General features: G+C 42.2%; 1 protein-coding gene and 1 long non-coding RNA gene across 2 annotated transcripts in view; one reads left to right on the top strand and one right to left on the bottom strand.

Moving 5' to 3' along the window:
- LOC146401174 (uncharacterized) overlaps positions 1–23717 on the top strand; it is a 1049691-nt gene that overhangs the window by 384766 nt on the left and 641208 nt on the right. The gene's annotated exons all lie outside the window — the stretch shown is intronic.
- Positions 2076–23654, bottom strand: LOC146401180 (uncharacterized). Its single transcript, XM_084967401.1, has 2 exons — positions 21678–23654; positions 2076–2394 (listed from the first exon to the last, which is right to left on the bottom strand). The coding sequence occupies exon 1, from the start codon at positions 22669–22671 to the stop codon at positions 21793–21795; it is 879 nt and encodes a 292-aa protein (XP_084823527.1). The 5' UTR covers positions 22672–23654; the 3' UTR covers positions 2076–2394; positions 21678–21792.

Consider the following 23717-nt stretch of genomic DNA (forward strand, 5'->3'; position numbering starts at 1 on the left):
TGGCCTGGTGAGAGGAATTGGCTTCAACAGTTTTTGAATGCTGGACTCTAAAGGCAGGAGAATGAGCCCTGCTATCCTAGGGCCCAACAAATCTTTACCCCTTAAGAATGTTTCTAATTACTCAGTGAAAGAGTACAGCAGGAGCCAACGGAAATGCATGTTGTTAGCAAAGGGAGAGTGATGCCATCTTAAACTCTGCTTGTAGATTTGGAATATTTTCCTGAAAACCTCTATGCCCACAGCAAAATTATGGTTTCCTTTGCTATGGCCTGTTTCGATAGAATTGTAGAAGGTTATGGCTGGAAGAAACCTTGGAAATCAAACAAACTCCTCATTTATAGATGACAAAACCAGGGCCTCATGAGGTTAAGCTCGAGGTCACTGAGCTAATTAGTGAGACTTTAGAGAAAACGAAGCATTGCCTTTTCTTTTTAAGAGGGTCCTGGTGGCTCTACTTTGTGAGTGCACATTGTAAGTACTTTTGTGTGGTGATACCAAAACTTTTTAGCAGAAAAGAGATTCTTTGAAATATGAAGCCAATTCTCTCCCTGCCAAGATACTTAACAACAGCAATGAGCTAGGACATCTGTCTGTCACTGGGAATTTGGGAGGCGAATATTTTTACAGAACCTAAGTGTTCAAACAAACATGAGGAGCAAATATGGTCTCAACTCCAGCTGAGCCATTAAAACTTGGACAGAGAACCAACAGAAAATGGAAAAAGAAAGTGGACAGGAAATAGAGGGTCCTGGATTCTTGTATGGATTACATGAAAAATGAAATTAATGCAGACTCAGGTTTTTTTTAAATGACATGATTGCATTAGAAGACTTTGCAGCATCATCACTGGCTTCTAGGAAAGCAGAAGAATGCATAAGTTTTCCCTTTGGAATATAAATTTCGGGTTAAAAATTGGCAGAGTTGGCTACATGCTTAGAGGATTGGGCAACCGGAGCCACAGTGAGCCTTGCTTCTCCCCTGTAGGACTGGGGTGGCTGGGGGCTCTCAAATAGATTTAAGCCAGGATTTATTAGGCAAGCAGGATTCTGGGAAGGGAGAGGTCGTGGATGGGGAAAATGCAGTATGGGAGGAAGAACAGCAAGAGTCAGGCTGTTGGTCTGAAGTATGACAAAGTAACTGGGTGAGGCAAGAGCTGTCACAGAGAGGCCTGGGCCTAGATTTGCTCCTGGTGTGTGTTTGTGGAGAGCGAGTGGGAAAAGGCCAAGTGGAGCAGATAAATGGGGCTCTTGGCTTTGAGTCTTTGAATGCTTCTGAGGTAAGAGGCGGCATAGGAGGAGAGTCTTCTACCCAAGAGTAATCCCTTGGTGATCCTCCCACACCTTCCCCGAACATGTGCCATGAGCTCACGAGCCAGGAGGGCTAGCTTACCCCAGGACCAGTGGAAATGGAAGCCCTTGGGATCAGCAATGTTACTGACTTGGGTTCTGACACCACAAGTATTGACATAGATAGACAGACCTGATTCTCCCCTTTTTAGGGAAAAGTTGTGCTCTTACAGAAAAATGGGTAGAATTCTTCATTATCTCTTTTGAAATACACTTGCCTAGATATGGGAGGATCTCATCTTCCTAAAAATTTCAAGAAAGTGGCAAGTGTAGTCTGAGGAATACGTGATAGCCCTGATGATTGATTTGAAGGTCTTCCTTAAAAACTAGCTTCCCCAGACCAGGGCAATAGTTACTGGGATTTCAATATTAGAGATTCATTCTTTAGCATTGACTCCAACATTAACAGTGCAACTTACCTTTAGCATGTGAAATACTGCTCAGGAAAACCCTGCACATGACTTCAGTGTAAATTAACTCAGCAGTTCAAGGCCCTATGTCAGCTCTGAATGAGGATGAGTGGGGAAGGAAAACCGAGAGAGTAAAAGCACTGTGCAGCATTTTGAGAGGAGAGAAGAAATGCAAGGTGAGGCTGATGTCTTATTGCGGAGAGCAGTCCTAGAAAAGTGTTACTTGTCTGCTGAGAAAGCACAGAAGAGCGTGAGCAGCCTTGGTGCTGGGTAACATCCTGCATGTCTAGGGAAAGGCACAGAGGATGGAAGCCTATCCTTAGAGTGGGTTATAATTTTATTAACAAAATTACCATGTATTTATACAGTAATTGAATTTATACAATTCCAGTGTGCTCCCACAGGTGATATTTCACTTCCTCCTCGGACTGCTGTGATGAAGTAGGACAGATACTGTGACAGGCGATTATAGGGAAGATGAAGGCTCGTGAAGGTTAACTGGTTTTCCGGAGGTCATAATGGCAGAGGTGGTTCATTTGAAAACCTCCGTGGACCTGGGACATCGGAAGATGAAGCTGGCAGTGGTTGACATGGTGGTGGTGCTATCAGTGGTGGTGCTGCCAGGGTCTGTAAATTCTCTGAAATGGTATTTAAAGTTTGTTACTACATTTTCAAAGTGGTCCCTGAACCACAAAACTTATAAGACTTTTCAGTGTGTGACTGGAGTGGCATCGAAAAAAAGTTCACCCAATACAGCTCTCTGGGGAAAAGAAGGGACCCATAAGAGGAATGTGGGGTCCAGGCTGGGAGTGGAAGCCCCCCTGCTTCCAATATTGCTTAAAGGACCCTCCTCAGGTAGCAGGCAATGTCGGTAGGTAGACATCGATCTTTCATCTTCGTTACCCTCCAAATGCTCACAGGTACTGTGAGCCTGGTACAGTACCAGCATTTTTGTCACATGGAAGACTAAATTTAAGAAAACCAGATTAGGACTTACTGTATAGCACAGGGAATTAAACTCAATATTCTGTAGTACCCTACAAAGGAGAATATTCGAATCACTTTGCTGTACACCTAAAGCTAACACAACACGGTACATCAACTCTACTTCAATAAAGAAAAAAAAAAGCAGATTAAAAATCCATTTAAAAGATAAATATGGGGGCAGTTCCCATCGTGGCTCAGCAGAAATGAATCTGACTAGTATCCATGAGGATGTGGGTTTGATCCCGGGCCTTGCTCTGTGGGTTAAGGATCCAGCGTTGCCATGAGCTGAGGTGCAGGTTGCAGATGCAGCGTGGATTCCATGTTGCTGTGGCTGTGGTGTAGGCCAGCAGCTGTAGCTCTGATTCAGTTCCTAGCCTGGGAACTTCTATATGCTGTGGGTGAGGCCCTAAAAAGCACATAAATAAATAAATAAAAATTAAAAAAAGCAAAAAGATAAATATGGGGATGGAAGCAATTCTCTATAAAATGATGTAAAGTATCTTTTCAAAGAGGTTTATTTTACAAAATGTTAATTTATAGCCTTGTTATGATCTTGTAAACTACTTAGAAATACTTGGGTATAATGAGAACCACACTCTGTGTTAGTTTAGGCCAATCTCAGGTGCAGGTCAAGAAGATCTATGTAGGAGACGGCCAGCCGGAGCTCTATCAGAAAGACTTCACATCTTCTACAACCTCCTTGTTCCACTATCACTGCTTCGCCAGTTTTTATATTAGGTATCAAAAGTGGGTTTTTATTGATAAAACTAGAGTCTTGTTAATTACTCCACACTGGTGAATTTAAAGGGATTCAAGATGTGTAAATTTGAGCTCCGAGGTGCTCTTTCTCTGTGAATGAACAGGACCTAAGAGTCATCAAAATGATAGGCCCATTCCCTTGGGGATATTTTCTTTGATTGAGCCCCATTTGGTCCTACCCCCTGCCACTGGTTTAAGCGATGAGACGGTGCCCCTTACAATGTTTTGACACTTGCCCAGGAATACTTCTGTGTCTGCTTTGAATGAACATCCTATATGACGTGTTTGGAGGACCTCAAGGAACAGAGCTGGGACTTGGTCAAGTTTGGAGAGCCAGCTGATGAACTGTTCTGAGCCTGCTTGGTTAATGAACGTTTATCAAATAGGCGACTGTGTGTGAGAATCTGGCCTGAGATTTGCTCTCATTGTAACTCCCTAACGAGGTGCAGAGAAAAGTTAACTACTGCTTATTCAAACGTTTTTGAAGGCTACTGTAATCTACCAAACCAAAGCAAACTAAACCACATCAAAGTAAAGTAAACCAAACCATGCGGCAGTTTGTCAGAGAGAGCTCCCCCATGCCCACCACTTAAAAAAAAAAAAAAAAAAAAAAAAAAAGTCGAAACTATAACAACAAAATTCATGTCCCAAAAATATTAAGCCACGATATGATTCGTCCACAGGCCAGGACTGATCTACAGGTCCCGTGGTGCTGGGCTAGCAACCTAAAAGCTCAAAATCTTACAGGAAGGGCCCTGAGAAATAACAATGAGCAGGGGGGGAAATAAGGACTCGTGAAGAGGAAGGGCGCCCCCAGAGCCTGGTTCCTAGTAAGCAGATTTTGCTGGTTCACCCTTCAACCGAGCACACAGAAAAAGGCTGTTATCAGCAAATAAACAAACCACGCTAATTTAAAACACCTCACTTTCATTGAAATCAAACACAATTAACTTATTATTTTAACTACCCGGTGGAGTCCGTGGGGGAATTTTAAAAACCAAGGAAAGGAATATGATAACTTCAGAGAGTTCAAAGAACAGTCAGACCATTTTATCAGCACAATTACTTGGGACATCACTGTTTTTTGAAAGAAGTAGGAGGGAGAAGGTCCTCAGAGAGCATCTGTCCACCCTTCTCATTTACAGGTGAGGACACAGAGGTCAGAGACAAAAGGGACGTGCCTTTTTACTTAGCTGTTTTGAGTTGGGTCAATGTTCGGACAAGACTGCCAAGGTTCATGCTTTTTCAATGAAGTCTGTTAGCAAATTATGAGTATGTATAAAACTCACAGTTGTTTTTTTTTAAGTTTTGTTGAAATACAATTCATCTAATATACAATTCACTCATTTAAATTGTCCGATTGATGGCCTTTAATGTATTCACAGGGCTCTGCATCTATCAATATAATCAATTTTAGAATGTTTTGAGTATCCTAAAAAGAAACCCCACACCTCTTAACTGTCAGTCCCAAATAATCCTATTTGGCCATTTCGGCATTTTCTTTGGAGAAATTTCTGTATGTTGCCCCTGGGCAACTACTAATCTACTTTCTATCTCTATTGTTTGTCGGGTCTGGATATATCATAAGATGAAATCTCAAAAAATGTGGGTATTAGCACCTGGCTCCTTTTACTTAGAATGTTTTTAGGGTTCAGGTATGTTGCAAAATGCAGTACTTCATTTTGTTTTATTGCTGAATAACATTCTGTCATGTGGCTATATCACCTTTTATTTATCCATTCGTCAACTGTTGACTGTTCAGTTGTTTTCACTTTGGGGCTATTATGAATAATGCTGCCACACACATTAATGTACAGGTTTTTGTGTGGTTATATGTTTTTCTCTTAGGGATATACTCTGGGAGTGGAATTGCTGAATCATATGGTAACTCTACATTTAAATGTTTGAGGAACTGCTAGATTGTTTTCTGAAGTATCGGCACCACTTTGCAATCGCATTAGCAGTGTCTGAGGCTTCCCAGGTCTCTGCATTCTTACGGACACTTGTTATTATCTCTCTTTTTTTATTACAGTCATCTTAGCGGATGTGTAGTGGTATCTCACTGTGGTTTTGATTTGTGTCTCTCTGATGGCTAACAATATTAAGCATCTTTAATGTGTCTGTTGGCCGTTTGTATACCTTATTTGGAGAAATGTCTATTCACATTCTTTCCCACTTTTAATTGAGTTATTTTATTTGAGTTTTAACAGCTCCCTATATATTCTAGATACAAGTCCCTTCTCAGATACATGATTGCAAAACTTTTCTTCCATTCTGCGGGTTGTCTTTTTACTCTTTTGATGGTGTCTTTAAAGGCACCTAAGTTTAAAAATTAGATAACTTCATAGGCTTTTAAATAGTGGATTATATTTTCTCTGTCTTTGGCTCATTTGCTAATAGATCTTATTACATATGTGGTAATTAAATATTTGCTAAAGAGCATATAGTGTATTGATCTATATGAGGTAGATATAAAGGGCAATAAAATGTATAGACAGCTGCTTCAACTTTAGAGAAAACAGCAAAAAAGTAGGCTGTGACGCTTGAAGGCATTCTGTGGAGAAAGGCCCTTGCAGTCTTGTACAACTAGGAATCCCTCCAGGTGCCTAACACCAAAGGCCCTTAATCAGTGTTATCATGAAACAAAATAATATCTTTAAGGAAGAGAACTCATGTAGATAAGGGCAAACACTAGAGATTATAGTTTATACTTTTCTGCATTCTCCTGTTTAGAATAAACATAGCCTCCAGAGCAGTAACTATTTACTTCATAAGGAAGCCAGGTGTGCTTGCTCATCCCCAGTCCGGTTACTTTATTGCACACATGTAACACAGGATTTTTGAAAGATGTATGTGTATTTATGTACGGGTGAGCATTTTTATTACACTTGCGGATGAAGCCAGAGTTCCAGGTTGTTATCATTATGGCATAAATAGCAAGATTTTTTTTTCTTGTTATTCTTCTTGTCTTTCTCCCTTCACCTCCCCCAATCCTGCCACTTCCCGTCTAAACACAGGAATATACTAATCAGGGAAATATGCACTGCTGTTTAGTAAAGGGGTCAAATCCATTTGGACGGAATTCCAGGCTCAACGTGCTAACAATGGCAGGAAACCGGGTCCTCGAGCTGGAGCTGTTGAACGATAGACTGTTGAAAGAGCCGGCCCTGGGGTATGCTACTTTGGCTTGCTTTGTGTTTGGAATGCAGCGATTGTTCCAGACACAATGAGGGATCTGTCTGTCCACACAGGAGAAGTTGTAATTACAGGAACAGAAGCTAAATTACTGCTCTTAATTGCAAATGGTCTGTATACAATGCTGCTCATTTGTCCTCTGGACAGTATAAGGATAGGCAGGATTTTTAATTTAATGATTTTGGTGAGTGGACCTTTTATCTTACATCTACTTTATTCTCCCACAGGTGTTACCAGGATCCTTTTGACTACCTGTCTTGTTGATTTTGATGACTCAGCCCGTACATGATATTGTCTCTGCTGAGAACACAGGGTGTTGAAAGTCTGTCTGTCTTTGGCGCCCTAAAACCTTGATTTGTTGTGGCCATATAATCACTTAGGAACCATTTCCTAATTAGAAAAGAAGGATGGATTCTGGCCTGGCATCATGTTCTAGGAAAACAACTACAACATGAGAATCTGTAGCCAAACATGACCACCAAGTGGACATATGTGTATTTTTAATTGTGAGCTAGGATCTTTGTCTCTTTATCTCCTAGGGCCTACCATACGCCCTATTGTATTGGGAATGGGTTGAAAAGGTGTATTCCATGAGCTTACAGTCTCAAGTGGGGCACCGACACATGTCAATGAATGAGGCAGAGGGACCGTACAGGGACTGAGTAATGCATGCTTTGTGGCCTGTAGATAAGAATGATGGGGAACATTTCAAGAAATAGCCAAAACCCTTTCCTCACACATCGTTGAGATGTGGACCAATACTAAACTAGTCACCGGTACGGCCAACAGGTTGACTCAGACCAATCAGGCTCACTTAAGGAGATGGAGGCAGGGGCAGTGTTCATCCACATGGGGTGGAAAGGGAGTTACATACCTGAATAAAATCCAGGTTTTGTTTGAAAGCAGGCGGGGGAATGCTGCTGGGAGATAACCAATAACACCCAATGCCTTCCACTGACATGTCAGAGTCACTCTGGCAGCAGTGCGGGGAATGGGGGTAGGGGCAGGGGCAGACTGAAGGCATGGGGGCAGGGAGGACGTGCTGCAGTATTTGGGCAGAGGTGATGAGGCCATGGACTGAAGTGATGACAGTTGCCAAGGAGAAAAGGGAAGAGTTCTGGGTATTGCGAGGAAGAAGTTATAGTAGTGATTCTTAAACATTTTGGGGAAAATGAACCCTTTTGAGAATCTGATGTAAGTACTTTTGTACTAAACATCAAGCTTGCTGACTTGCTCTGTTTTAGCATCAGTGTGACCTCAATGGCCAGGGAAGCCCTTTGCTTGGGTCAGGTGGGCACCAGAGACTTCTGACCACATCATGGGGGTTGGAGAGATAAAGAATGAGAAGCAGCATTTATCAGGGACTGACTACTTGTATTATGCTCTGAGGCCCACCAAGCAGATGGGAAAACTGAGACATTATGTATGTTGTTCAATGTCCTACAAATGTCAGCTGCAGGGTCTAAGCTTGAGTTCATCTGAATCACAATACCAAGTAGCCTCCTACTGGTGCTTCCATATTTGGTCCACATATAAATTACAATGATTACCAGCTCTTTTCTTTCCTGCAATCCTTTGGTGGCCCCTGTTTGTACAGCTGAAGCAGACACTCACTACCTCATTCCTGTTTTGGGAGCTGACAGAAGAATATTCAAGGAATGACATCAAGCGACTTTCCTCAAGGTCATTTCCTGCCCGTGATCTCTGCAAAGATCGCATTCCTTAAGGATGTGTAGGGGTCAGAAACAGTCCCTGTTCTGTCAGGAGAAAGACGCCTGGGGCAGCTGTAATAGGCAGATGAGTGTATGTGTGTGTCTACATCCTCTGCGACATGCTTTGCTGGTGAACACACACCCCCAGCACTCGGCTAAAAACAAACCGAGGTCTGCGAGGCTGCATGACTCATGCTTGAACTGAAGGTTTCACCCTGAGTCAATAATTCTCATTTAAAGGCAAATGCTGAGCTCAACAGCTACCAAGGTTACACTGCCTGGGGTAGCTCTTTGTATTAATTTGGCTGACTGGAAACAGCACCTACTTAGGTTCCTGGAGGAGAACATCCATACTTAGGTGGATGTTTCGTGCCTCTGCCCGGTTTCCTATCCAGGTCTCACATAAGAATGGCTGCAGCTATAGTTCTGCTAAGAGAAGGCAGCCTCGTGAATTGAACAAGGATGAGGTTTGGGGTTAGAAGCCCTGGTTTCATCTGCTGGTTCTGCCTTTTATGACCACACAGTGGTGGGTAATTTAGCCGTCTAAGCATTAGTTGACTACGAAATGGACATAATCATGTTATTTGAAGAATATCCATGGTACTGGAAGAAAAGGTGTGAAAGTATCTGGGCACACAGTGGATGCTTAACAACACGGGGGGCAGCGTTTGCTCTGCTGCACGCCCTCTGCCTAGCTGAGACAGGGCTTTCTCCCTTCCCCCTTTATTTCACATTAAGAGCTTTATTTATTTCTTTAAAGGAGAAAGACATCCAGTCTAAGTGACGTATATTATATACACTCGAGTAGCTTTTGCCACTTCTCCCATCATCTCTGTATTTTGCACCACCCTACAGGAAGACCTTAGTTAGAACAAGCCTGAGGGGGAGGGAGAAGTGAAAGCCTGGAATTATGAGACCTCACGTCTATCTCTGGCTCTTCTCTCACTTGCTAAGGGTCCGTGGAAAAGTCACCTACACTAGGACCTCCCTTTATTTGTCTGTAAAAAGAAAGGCTTGAATCAAAAGATTTTTCAGAGACTTCAGGCTCTTGCCGGGCTGTTTCTGGGGGCTGTTCTCTCTTAAGGATTGATAAAGTCCAGTGATAAGCTGTCCAGTGCATGAAACACTAGCAATCTGCTAAGTCTTGTTGTTTTTCTGTACTGACTGATACTTAGGACCAAACTACCTAAGGCCAGCACACTAAACGATGCCTTAACTATGAATGTTGCTCTAAAGTATGAGGCACACAGAGCTTGCCTCTGCTAATCAACCTACACATTTCCAGGAAAATTATTTTTTTTCCTTGTTATTCATCCACATGGCTTATGCATTTGGAGATTTTAAAACATGGTTGATTTATAAGGGGGTGGATTTCCCTGAAACATAATTTGCGTTAATTACGTCAGCTAGTTAAAATTGGTATGGGCTTGGCATGGGCTTCTTAAGATATTAAATGTTAGCTTCAGAAACACTCTCAAACCTTCTGAATTGTAGTATGCTAGAGATTGGAAGGAGCCTAAGGGATTTCTGGGCAATTCCTTCTCCTCTCATTTGTCCTCTTTTAGCTCAAAAATGAACTCTGTGTAAAATATATTACAGAAAAATTTCACTTAAGAGAAAGACCTTGGCAGGAACACAAATTGCCCCAAGTGGTGGGATATCTCAGATGGGATTTTTCTCAGTAAGACACTTAAATCCTCTATATTCTTAAAAAATTTACCAAATAAGGTGTATCAGGGCTTTACATACCAAGTTCATTTGAAAGACATAGTTACACTGTGGCTGCTAGGATGTTCATGCGGATTTTGCCAGCAGGTGGCACCAAATATTTTCATTAGAAAAACAACACTGTGAAGGAAAACCTCTTGGGTGTCCTCCCTGCTCGTAAAAAAAAGCTTTTTAAGTGAGTGTTGTGGTTCATTCACCCAAATTCAGGAAACATGTGCCTTTCTTATTTGGTAGCTCTTTGGCAGCACACCGTTGCAGTACAGGGTGAGTTATTTCCTTGAAGTTTGTTAAAAGGGAAGTATGGTGAAATTAAAGACTTGAAACAAAGTTTTACTAGAGTTTCACCAACCAATTAAACTCCAGTCTCTCAGCCTACAAACCCTTCCATCAGCCCCTTCTAGGCCAATGAGCCCACAAGATGCTGAAACGAAGCACAAGGAGATCGTGGATGGTTCAATTTTCCCTTTTTATCACTTGCTGTGCAACCTCATTTTTTTCAGACCCCAAGCCAGCTTTTGCAGTCTAGCTAAAATTCTGTTCCATTTAGAGCAACTATCACAAAGCGATACTACTGATCTAGGCCATTTTGCAAGGGGGACACTTACACCTGCAGGCGTCTGTAGTGAGGGGGATGATATTTTTCTGCCCCTGTTCAGAGTTATAAGAGGAAAGTGCGGCCATACTAAATTTATGCCAAATTTTAACTCTTACAAGACTCTTTTTTCAAAATAAAAAGGCATGTCTATGCATTTACCCAGTCACATATTTGAGAAATATTTATTGAGTGTCTATCATGCTAGGTATTGTACTGTACATGAAGTGATGGGATAGAGTGATGAAGAAAAACGTGTGGTTTCTGCCCTTGGGGTGCTTATTGTCTAGTGGAGGAACCAGACACTAATCAAATCACCCACAAGAATGTAGAGAAACAAACTGAGGAGGGTGCTCTGAAGGAAAGGAACACTGTCCCATGATGTTGCTGAATGAAAGAAGCTGACCTAGATTCGAGGAGAAATGGAAGCAGTCAAGGTTTCTTAGAGAAGTGACCCTGTCTGGAGTTGAGGTTTGAAGGATGAAAAGGAATTAGACGGATAAAGGGGTGGGAGGACCTGGGAAGAATGTGCAAAGCAGAAAGTAGCAAGTTCAAAGGTCCTGGGATGGGAGGGAGAAGGGAGTTGAGACAAGGAGCTGCAGGATGAGAAGGAATTCAGTGATGGAAGGGAGGAATAGATACTGTCACAGGAGTGAAAACTCACCATGATTTTTGCACTCTTCTCCGTGTTTATTTTATTTCCCCTCCACCAAAAGAAAAAGAAAAGGCCAGTACACACACTCCAAAATTAATTACTTGATCTCTACTAGTCCCCTGCCTTTTATAGTACTGTTGGTTTGAAGCCAGAGTCCAAACATTTCTAAAAAAGTTCGTGCATCTTCCTTTCCCCAGTACAATGACTTACATAAACAGATTTATATAAAATAACACAAGTACCTTTGCGGAAGGCAAGGAGGAAAACTTACAGAATACACTTGCAGTACTGGTGGAATGTGATTCCTTAAGCATTCTCTTTGCCCCATCACTAGAGGATGTGGCTCTGTGAATTGACTGGGATTTAGAAATGGCCCCAACTTTCAGATACTGTGGTAGCCCTGATTCAACAGACCTGAAATGTTTTTAGTTATATACATCAAGTTGGGCCAGAATCTCCATGACCAATCTATCACACCCTGAAATCCCGGCAGGACCATCTATTCTGACGTGCCCTAATATCTATTAAGGTAACCACACCCATTTGTATCTTACTGTCGTGGTGTAACTACCTGCTCTTTGCCACCTCGGGATTTTCTCATGTTTCTTTTTTTGTAATCAAAGAGTCCTGTTTCTACCAGTATCCCAAGTCCACAGAGAACAGTCACTATGCTGCTTTTCAAAGATGCTGGCATTTCCCTCATCCGTCTCTATCTAGGCCTTGACAATGAGATCATCTATAGGGCTAAATCCACAGCCACATTCCTTTCTCTTGACATCTTTGAATTCTTTTCTCCAATCAACCCCACCATTTCAGGCATCTAAACTTTCCCTAGACTACTCTCCCAACTGTCCTCAAGTCTTCTTTAACCAGCAAGCAAACTCTCAGCTGCTCAAACTAGCATCACTCTATCTATCACTGCTGAGTGCATCCAAATTTCCCTGATAAAAATGATGGTCCTTCCTCCATGAACAAGAGCCTCCAGGATCCCCTTCCTCACACATTTTCAGATCCTTACCAACATAACGGAGCAAAGTCCTATACATCTTTTGGTGGATATATCTTGTTGACATTGTAAATATCCCTTTGCTCCTGGGAAATGCTGGGCTCACTTTAGTTACAGGTCTCGGGATAGCCAGGATCAGTGTGTATGGGGCAGGGTAAGCATGAAGAGAATCTGTTCCCTCTTCCAAGGTAACTGACTAATGGCCTTTGGGAGAAGGTAGCAGTGTTCTTAAGCCAGACATGAAGAACCCAATCAGACAAAGAAGGAGAGGATGCTAAGGGAGGCAAGAGGGGCTAAGAGTGGGCTAAGGGCTGGGAAAACTGGAAGTCTGTATAGCCTCCCATTCAGCTGCATTCCAGCTCTCTCCTGATCAATGTTCTTACATGTACAAAGGAAACATGATGAAGTATGGATTCAGCTAATAATGTAATTCAGTAGGCTGAGCTCAAACTTCGCTTTTGGTTTCCAGCTACCCAGCCCCATCCTCTGGGCACAGTCACTGAAATCCTTGCTTAAAGTCCATGACTTCATGCTTTTCATCTGTCTCTCAATCCCAGTGCCCTGACTGTGTCCCTTGAACCCTTTTCACGTCCAGGCACTTTCAGCTACCAGCATTTGCCTTCTTTACCTGAAGGCTTTCTGCAGTCTCCAGAGCTGCTCTGCTCACCCACAGCAGACTAGAAGGGTAGGAAAGGAGCACTTTCCCTGGCAGCAGCACTTAACCAATGACTGGGGGTTATTGGTGAACTGCCTTGTCCCTTGGGTGGGATGCTTCTGGTGTATGCTTTACTCTGTCACCTAGAGTGCCCCATGAGCTTGAGCTCCATTTGCTCATGGTGGTAACTGGCTTGGCAACACACTCAACTGCTTCTTTCTCCGTTCTACTCCCCAGCTCTCCCGCTGGTGTTCTGGGATCACCTCCCAAATAAACTATCTACACTTGAACTCTTGCCTTAGCGTATACTTCCAGGTAAATGTGAACCAAGATAGGACCCTATTGGAAAAATCCCAGGTAACTCAGAGATGGATGAAGATGGGTAGGGGACCAAAGATGCCAAGGAATAAGATACACTGCTATTATTGATTCATAGCAACATGGGGTTGTGATGCCCCTGCTGGACACATCTTCTAGACCATGCATTCTCAACAGGAATATCAACCCTGAAAAGGGAAAATACATAAATTCTACTATTTATGTATAAAGCCTGGATATACATAGAGTATAAGCAGATATACTGTGTATCTGTTATCTCAAAACTACATAATGGGGGAAATTTAGGAAAAAATGTCTGAAAATTCTCCTTAGGGAGCAATAATGAAAACTAGGTTGAGAAACACAGCTTTAGACACTACTGCCACGAACGCTATATTGCTGCCCTGATGGTGCAATAACCCTAATTAAAGCATCACTCCCTGAAGGATCATGGTATGATGGAAACATCCGACTGACAGAGTATATATGACATCACTCAGTTCTAGTCACAGGTGTGGGTGGAGGGAACATCTACCCCTCCTCCTTCTGTTGTAGCTGTCAGAGTCCAGCTTTCCTTCAGACTCACAAAATAGAGGAGCTCTCCTCTCAAAGTCTGAAGGAGGTCTAGGTGTTCTGAACAAGTGACTGTGGACCTTGAGGCGTTTGAGGCTCCATCTTGGGAATTCCTGGTACTGCCTTGTTCCAGAAAGTGGAATTTACTGAGAGGTACTTGTGGGGAGACAGATATGTTTTGGGTTATAAGTCTACCAGAGGTTTATAAGCCATTCATCAGAGAAGTTTTAAAATAGGCAAGGGTCTAGTTTGGGGTTCTTGAGTAAAAAATGTCATATAAGAGAGCTGTCCTTGGATACAGACCTTTAAATTCATGTACATATACATTTTGGAAATTGGGACTTAGAATTAGCAATTCAGCTAGATGGCCTGGGGCATGGTGGAAAGATCACACTATTCAGGTGCTCTCAGCATTGCCAAAGGCCAGCAGTGAGATCACCAGCAAGCCTCTTGTTTCTCTTATTTACATGAGGAGGGTGCTGCACTACAGGCTTTTAGAGCGTCTTCTATTTCTATCATTTTATGTATCAAGGGAGCTAGGAAGAGGGGATGGAAGAAAAAAAAGGGGGAACAAAATATGCAATGTGGCTTTTTCGTGTGTGTCACGGCCCTTTAAATCTTCTAACGATACTAAGAAGACGTTATTACTTTCATTGCATGGTGAGGAAGTGGAAGTTCAGAGAGGTTAAGTCATTTGCCCAAGTTCACTCAGAAACTAAATAGCACTCAAACCAGGATTTGCCTGGTTTTGAAAGTCACGTACTTTCCACCAAACCGCAGTGTCCCATGCTCTAAGGGAAATAGTAGAGTCAGCAACTGCATGCTTTGGGTATTCTTCCTCCCCCTGATTTTGGGCGCACTCTCTTGGAGGCCTGGGCATCTCCCGTGTTGCTGAGATCCTAGGCTATCTCATCCTGGCATGCCTGTCCTTGCCAGTGCCCTACATTCACTTCATTTCCTTCTCCATTTTGAGCTTTCCTTGCTCTCAATGAAATGCACAGTCAGGAGACTGTGAAATGCACGAAAAAAACGACCCAGGCTCTCAGGACTGAGTGCTGACTGCTGGCTAATCTGGTTAATATATATGTTAATGGGAGAAGGATAAAGCAGCAGCAGGTCTTTCTGCCTTGAAGCTGTGGAGTGAATTAGATGTCCATTTCAGTCTAAAGCATATATCCATATAAACTCTGAGTACAGGGCTGAACACCACTAATTCACAGTGGATATCGCTTCCAGTGCAGCAGCCAAAGCCCTAGACCGTGAACTGGGAGAGCAGAGGCCTAGCTCCAGCTCTGGCAGGAAGGACAGGAGTATAGCGCAGAGTAATGACAGGCAAAGGAGAGGTTCAGATCATGCTCCCTGCTTTCTCACACATCACTCCTACAGGCAGCCATCAGGTCTACCTTAGCCCAAGCTCATTCACCAGGTTTATGTGTGTGTTGCCCTGAGCAGAGATCAGAACGCAGACTAAATTAAAATTTTGGAAACAATTAGAAACAGATGACCAGTGGCAAAGACGTGATTCTTTTTCTCACCTCCAAGAGTCTAATGGCTACATTTTCCCCATGGTAATGCCAAGGCGATATGGTCTGGTGGGAAAGCTGTGTGCTGGGACTCAGAGGACCTTGGTTTGGGCCCCTTGGTCTTCAGTAAATCGAGTAAATCCTCTGAGCTGTCTCCCTCCCTTTTTTCTAAATCCACTTTATTGAAGTACAATTTACATACAACAAATTCACCCATTTTAAGGGTAGAGTTGATAAGGTTTGATGAATGGATATGTTCACCATAATCAGGATTCATGACTTTTCCACCAGCCCCAACTTCTTTATTACATATAAAGCTATAATGATCATTTAATTCTTCTTGAGTCAGTTTTAGAAATTTGTGTTTTTGAAGAACTCTGCCACCTCTGCTATCAAATTTACTGGCATAAAATCATTCATAATAAGCAAATGGAAGTTCTCAGTTTAGGGGTCAAATCAAAGCTGTAGCTGCCAGCCATAGCCACAGCCACAGCAATGCCAGATCCAAGTGAAATCTGCCACCTATTCTGCAACTTGGGGCAATACCAGATCCTTAACCCACTGAGCGAGGCCAGGGATCAAATGCATCCTCGTGGATACTGTCAGATTCTTAACCCACTGAGCCGCAACAGGAATTCCTATATATCTTTTAAATAAACAAATATTTCTAAAAAGAACTGACTGCACTTAACTGATGTATAAGTACGAAGTTCCTAATTGTTTTGGCAAAACCACCATGAATTCAAGCAAGGATTTATATTAAATTAACAAAGTAATCCCACTTTTTGAAGTAATTTTCTACAGATATCAGGGATGTGGCCCACCAGAAACCAATGCTTTGTACAGGACTTAAACAAGACAGAATCCTCAAGCTTAGACTCTGGAGTAAACTTGAACTCTGGGTTGGGATGAGGCCAATGAAACAAATTTATTCCTCTGCAAGAATAAGGAGAGGTCATGGAGAAGGGGTAATACTGAATTCATGTGTCTTGTAATATGGTATCCTACACACAGAGAATGAGCAGGAAATGTTTCCCCTCTGTCCAGACCAGTGTACCTCAGGGAAATCAATTATTACAGGTAGAGGTAACAAAGGTAAATGTGCTAATGAGCAGACATATGGAGCTGTAAATATCTCCTCTGCTGCAATCTCGGCCTGTGCAACCTTGGACTGGACAGAATATGACTGTTGCTTTTGGAGTCATAACTCTGGCTGGGGGACCAATGCTTGACTCAAACCCACTGTCTTGTCTGGTAGCAGAGTTTCTATCTCCATCACCAACCACCCAAGAGGAATTAAGACATCAATGAGGAGACCTTTCTCAGAGAATCCATGCAGGTGAGTCCAAAAATCCACTAAGTACTGCAGGAGGTCACAGGGAGTGGCTGCCATTTACCTGAGTTCACCTGAGAGCCAATCCAGACTAAATCAGAGGCATGATCACTGTGGTCCTTTCTTTGTGTGATTGATTACTTAATGTAATATTTTATGAAATAGAAGTGAACACTGAACTCAAAAATGAACTCGAAAATGAACATTGAACTCAAAAATGTAGGATTCAATGTTTCCCACTAAATGATGGACAAGGAAGCCCAATTAGAAGAGGAAACGGGAGGTGTAAAGTGCTTCCAGTAAAAGTAGAACCTAAGCCCAATAACCTTTACCATTAACTGGACTAGAGATATAAGATATTAGCTGTGGAGAGATGCTTCTTTTAAGGATTATATTTCACTATGATGAGTGAATGAACATCCAGACCAAGAAATGCTGGCAAACATTTCCCTGTGACAACAGTTCAGGAGACACACATTTCAGAGTATCTCCTCCCACTTAATATTCGAATTAAAATTTTTTTCTTTATTATGTGAAAATGAGCATGCTAATGAGCTTGCTTGGAAATTATTTCATTACCTATAAGATTAAATGTATTTTAAGATTACCCGGGCTGCTGCTTCCCCATGCTAAAATGACTGTTCAAGTCCTTTGCTTTCCTACAGTGAATTGAGCATGTTTTTGTTCCTCTTTTTTTTTTTAGGGCCTCACTTGCGGCACATGGAAATTCCCAGGCTAGAGATCAAATTGGAGCTTCAGCTGCTGGCCTACCACCGCAGCAACTCGGGATCCAAGCCACAGATGTGTGACCTACACCACAGCTCATGGCAACGCTGGATCCTTACCCACTGAACAAGGTCAAAGATCAAACCCACGTCCTTATGGATCTTAGTTGGGTTTGTTGACCACTGAGCCACGAAGGGAGCTCCCTGTTCCTGTTTTTTATTGTATTCTTTCAAACTAAGAATTGAGATATTACTATAAAGTTTGCTGTTTTCCATTTAGATATTTTGTGTATGTATACAATTATTTATGCAGAATATCTGAGAGACTAAAATTTTGTGTGGTTAAAAAAATCATTCATAATAAAATATTTATCCTATCAATATCCATAGGTCTATAGTGATACTTTTGCATTCTTTACATTGGTAATTTATATCTCCTCTCTTTAGCTAGAAAGTATCAATTTTATTTTGAAATAGTTCTTTTGAAAGAACTAGTTTTTGGGTTTTATTGATTTTTTCCTATCGCTTATCTGTTTTTTATTTCTGCTTTTTTCTTTACTATTCCTTCCTTCTACTTTGAATTTAATTTGCTCTTCTTTTTCTAAATTATTAATGTTGAAGTATAGATCACTGATTTCAGACTTTCTACTACAAGCATTCAGACTTATATATTTCCCCTTGTGTTATTTGTGTTATTATAATTCCGCTAAAATATTTTCTAATCTCCTTTTTCATTTCTGGGTAACTTAGAAATTTGTTGTTTGATGACCAAATATGTGGAGATTCTCCAGATAGCTTTTGAAACTAGTACCTAATTTAACTAGGTCATAGAGTACATTCTTAGTATGGTTTCAAACCTTTCAAATTCATTGAGCTATGCATCATGGTCTAGTGACTTAGTGGATGTTCAATACGCACTAGAAAAGGATGTCCATTCTGCAGCTGTTAGGTCTAGTGCTCTATAACTGTTAATTAAATCAGAAGGGTCTATTGTGTTTCAACACAGATTATTCTTTGTGTGTATATGTGTTTTCATGATATATATTCTTTCTCTTTCTACTTTTAACCTATTTGTACCTTTACAGTAAAGTGATTTTCTATAAACCGAACATAGTTGGATCTTGCTTTGTTACCCATTGTGACAATCTCTGTTTTCCAACTGAAGTGCTTAAAACTATATACATTTAATGTAATTATCAACACAGTTAGGGTTAAGTCTGTCATCTCAGTATTGGTCTTCTATATGTCCCATGTACTCTTTGCTCCTTTTCGTGACTTCATCAATTACTTTTTAGTTTTCCATTTCGTTTTCTCTAGTGATTTATCAGTATCTCTTTGTTTTCCTTATTTAGTGATTGCTCTAAGATTTACAATATGAATCTTAAAACCACAGGGTATATTCAAGTAATTGTGTCATTTCACTTATAATACACATTTTATCCATATTTACTCACCTATTTACCATGTGTGACATTTTTCATGTCGTTGTACAGAGATAAGTCTGAAGAACTTTTTTTTTTTTTTTTTTTTTTTTTTTTTTTTTTTTTTTGTCTTTTGTCTTTTTTTTTTTTGTTGTTGTTGTTGCTATTTCTTGGGCCGCTCCCGCGGCATATGGAGGTTCCCAGGCTAGGGGATGAATCGGAGCTGTAGCCACCGGCCTACGCCAGAGCCACAGCAACGCGGGATCCGAGCCGCGTCTGCAACCTTCACCACAGCTCACGGCAACGCCGGATCGTTAACCCACTGAGCAAGGGCAGGGACCGAACCCGCGACCTCATGGTTCCTAGTCGGATTCGTTAACCACTGCGCCACGACGGGAACTCCAAGAACTTTTTTTTTTAACATTTCTTATTGTACAAATTTGCTGCTGAGAAATTCTCTCAGCTTTTGTTTCATTGATTAAAAATGTTATTTGACCTTCATATTTGAAGGATATTTCTTTTGGATATAGAATTCTATGTTATCATTTATTTTCTTGCTTATTTCAATACTTTAAAGATTTTCTTTCATTCTAGTTCACACTGTTTCTGATAGGAAGTCTTTGATAATACTTTTTTCGTTCTCTGTGTATAACATGTCATATTTTTCCCTCTGGCTGCATTTAAGGCTTTTTCTCGTTGGCTTTTGAGCAACTCAATTATGATGTACTTTGGTACAACTGTCTTAGTGTTCATTCTGTTTGGGGTTTACCAAACTTCTTATATTTGTGAGTTTACAGTTTCCAGCAAGTTTAGAAATGTTTTACCTATTATAGCTTTAAATATTAGTTCCACTTCGCCTTTTTATTTTTTGGGACTCCAATTATACTATGTTAGGTTGTTTAATGTTATTCCACATGCTGCTAAGGCTCTATTCATTTTCTGTGTCAATCTTTTTCTCAGTGCTTTAATTTGGATAATTTCTGCACCTATGTCTTCAAGGGGACTGACCTTTTCTTCTGCATTGTTAAATTTGCTATTATTCTCATCAAGTGGATTTAAAAATTTTAAAGATAAGGATAGAAATTTTTGAGACCAGTTAGAAGTACTCTAACCTACACAAATCCCAATATGATTCCCCCTACCCTAGGACTTCTATGCAGCACCTCTTTAGCAGATGCCAGCGAATTACAACTTAGTGTTAACCCAGTTAAGCACACGAGAGACATTTTGATAGTCCTAGACTTAGCCCAAGTCTTATATTAGGCATAACTGCTGACCCCAGGAATTTGAACTCTCTAGATAGGATACTATTTTGGCTTTTCATCAATTTTGTTTCCTCCTCCATACACACACCTTTAAATGTACTGAAGAATCCAGAACTTTAAAAACTGCATTATGTTTAGTCATTTGCATTATGTTTAGACAATGCTGGGCATTTAGTGGCCTGACTTATTTAAATAGTATCTCATCCTTTCTCAGTTTTCTAGATTTGGTTGTTGGAGGACTTCAGTAGAAGAGGAAACTATGCATATTACCTTGTTCAATAAAATAAAAATGTATAAGATCATACTTTTTTTAACATTTGAGATATTTTCTAGCTGTCTCAGTGACAAACATATATTAATCCATCACTTATTTTAGAGAAGAACATGTTTTTAAACTACTCTACATACTATTTCTCAACATAAGAAAAAATTGAAATTTACCATGATAAATGTTAATCTTGGTACTTATATAGGTATCTCCCACTTTTCAAAAGTTAATTTTCCGTCACTTTGCTTTTCATATAAGAACTACTTATCTATTTTCACTAAGTTAAAGAAATCTGGAGGGCATTTTCGCTTTTTTGAAACAAAAACAAAAAGTGAAAATAGCATTTGACATTTGCTTTGTGGTAAGCCATTTACAGAGGCAGCACCCTTCCCAAGCGGAGAGCGGTATCACCAAGTTCCTTCCCTGGGAACTGCACTGCGCATCTCAACATCAAGCTTCCAGAGCTCTGAATTTACTCTGTGAGCATCTGTATTTTGTCTTAACTCTGTGCATCCATTAGCAAGATTTGTCTGTCCTAAGGTAATTGCTTCTTTGCTTTATACCCTTTCAGCTTAGGAAAGATTTTTTAGGAATGCTCTACTTTTGGATAACAGGGCAAACCTGTATTTACATATTTATAAACAGATACACGTCATCATATCTAAGAAGACCTTTTAAAATTGTTAGCAAAAATCTTGTGTGCATAAGGGTGTTGATTTTACTATGCCCAGAAATAGATTAAATCTGATACCTAAAATAACATTAAAGACAAAACAGTAGAGAACTCCTAAAATATGGAGTTTTCAACTTTATAAACCACCAAGCATGCAAGTTGTTCTCAACTGCCTTTTGTATATAACAGCTGTAAAAGTAATTCTCCTTATCATAAAGCCCAGAGTCCTCCTCGCTATGACCAGGTTAAAACGCTGAATTAAGACAGGGTTAATGCATTCCAATTTGATCAATACCCTTTCCACCTAACGTCACTCAGTTTTGACCGGGGCGCTGGAGAGATGACAGGCAAGAGGTATGAAGAGACGAGCAAGAAGGGCATGAAGCCTGGAGCTGTGTCGCCATTTAAGTGTTCCTAGAAGGTGAAGAGCAGAGATGAGAAAGCCCAGATGGGGGGGAGCGAGAGGCCATATGAAGGATAAATGGAGAGGATATGAATACACGGATATTCGGAGGAGCAGCTGATGTACTCACGTCCACTAACGTCCAGCCGGGATGCCCGACCGCTTCCAGAGCAGGACGGTCCCGCGTTTCCCAGTCCAAAGACACCTGCCATCGTCCATAGTCCAGCTCCGACACTTGCCCAGGATCACGATGCCGGCACCAGCCCGCTGCCTACGACTCGGGCTGGGAGAACCCATGCAGGGTCTGCATCCACGACACTGCCGCCTCCCACCTTCAGGACGACGCCCGGCACCCGCTGGTGCTGAAAACAGCCCAGGACCAGGACATTTTGACCCAGCCAAAGCCTGCATGCGGAAAGGTCCAGAGGCCTCCCCACGGGCCCCCATCCGAGAGCTGAGCGGGGCCCGGGGAGGCGAGCTGCTCGGTGACCCGGGGGCGGAGAAGCAGGTCTTGGCGGTCCACCATCGACGTGCTGGACAGAGGCGCCTTCGACGGGGCCTCCACACCGGCCCACCAGCTGCCCCTTCACGAAGGGACCAAGTCTCCACAGAAGCGGCTTCGCGCGCGGCGCGAGCGCGGGGCGAGCGCGGGGCCGGCGCTTCCCGCCCCCGCCCCCAGGGTGCGCGCGCAGCCGGCTCACGCCCGCGCCCCGCGCCCTACGTCGGCGACGCCATCTGCGTGCGCGCCTGCGGCCTAACGGCATGTGGACGCCGCAGGAATGACTGCAGCGAGACCTCCTCCCGGGCGCCTTCGACGACGTATTCTTTGCCCACTGGCGGCGGCGCTGTGGGCAGAGCCGCGAGTTCCTGTGCTGCTGGGCCCGGGCCCCCTCATCCCTGAGGAGATGGTTGCGACCTTCCCGGAGGCCGCCGTCGGGTGAAGGAGGCCGCGGCCTGGTCAAGGTAGGGACAGTCGTGGCGCCTCGCAAGCCGCACCCGCCCTGCGCTGTCCTCGCTTCTGCCAGCCCTTCGCGTCCCTGGGCTGGGGGCTGGGGGCTCGGGGCTGGGGGCTCGGGCCAGCAGGCCCTCTGCTGCCAAGTCGCGCCTGAAGAGCGTCGGGCCATTTCTCAAGTAACATAAAAGGCTATTTTATAACTCCCCCTCCCCCCAAATTAAAAAAAAATTGGATATTAGCGTTTTCATCTCTAGAAGTTGGTTCTAGAGATGAAATGGTTCCTCCGTTTGGTTCTTCTGAATATTTTCCACTTTTCTCCTTAGGAGATTCACGTTTTTCTTTAAATACTGGAACATGTTTATAATAGCTATATTGACATTATTTTTCGGTAATTTCATCATCCTTGTCATTTCCGTGTCCATTTCGACTTACCGATTGGCTTCATGATTGTCCCATCGTCCTGCTTCTTGTCATGGGACTGTAGGTGACATGATGGGAGGAGGTGACTGTTAATGTTCATGAGAAGCTGAATTTTCTTCTTCTTCTTCCTTTAATGAATTCACATTTTGTTTTGGCAAGTATTTAAATTATTTGTGGGTCAGTTTGGTCCTTTTGGGGCGGTTTTTACGTTTCATTAAGACAGACCAAGGGTTGCCTTTACTTTAGGGTTAATTTAGCTCTGCTACCTTTGTTTTTCTTATTTACTTGTTTTTAATTTTATCGGATTGTAGTTGACTTACAGTGTTGTGTTAGCTTCAGATGTACTAGCTCTGCTTCTAAAGTATGGCTCTTCTGGGGCCTATACTAATGCCCAGAGGCCTTTGCTCATGTTCTGGTGTGTTCTCTTCACTGTAGCTGGTTGGAATGCAAATGTTCCTACTGCTAGGGTGCACTCTAGAAAGTGCTCAGCTTTATAATCTATGGTAGTTGTTTTATGACTGGCTTTGTGGAAAATTCAAGGGTAAAGTTCAGCAAAAATTTAAGGGTAGCCCTGTTCTAATTTCTGAAGCATTTTCTCTGCGTCATTCTGTCTTCTTTGGCACTTTGTCCCATGGATTCAGATGTCTGTATTCTCAGGTCATAAGACTGCCATGCTCTGCTTGGGTTCCCTTGTCCTGTGTCAAGGTCCAGAAACAGCCTGCAAGAAGAAAGCTGGCCAAATTGTAGGGCTCATATTACTTGCTTTCGTTCTTTCAATGATTACAGTTTTGTACT

Source organism: Sus scrofa, chromosome 7, assembly GCF_054392235.1.
Source record: "Sus scrofa isolate SSC_HxYL_T2T_F1_AM1 chromosome 7, Sscrofa_HxYL_maternal_Yorkshire_Landrace_v2.0, whole genome shotgun sequence".
Taxonomy (NCBI): Eukaryota; Metazoa; Chordata; class Mammalia; order Artiodactyla; family Suidae; genus Sus; species Sus scrofa.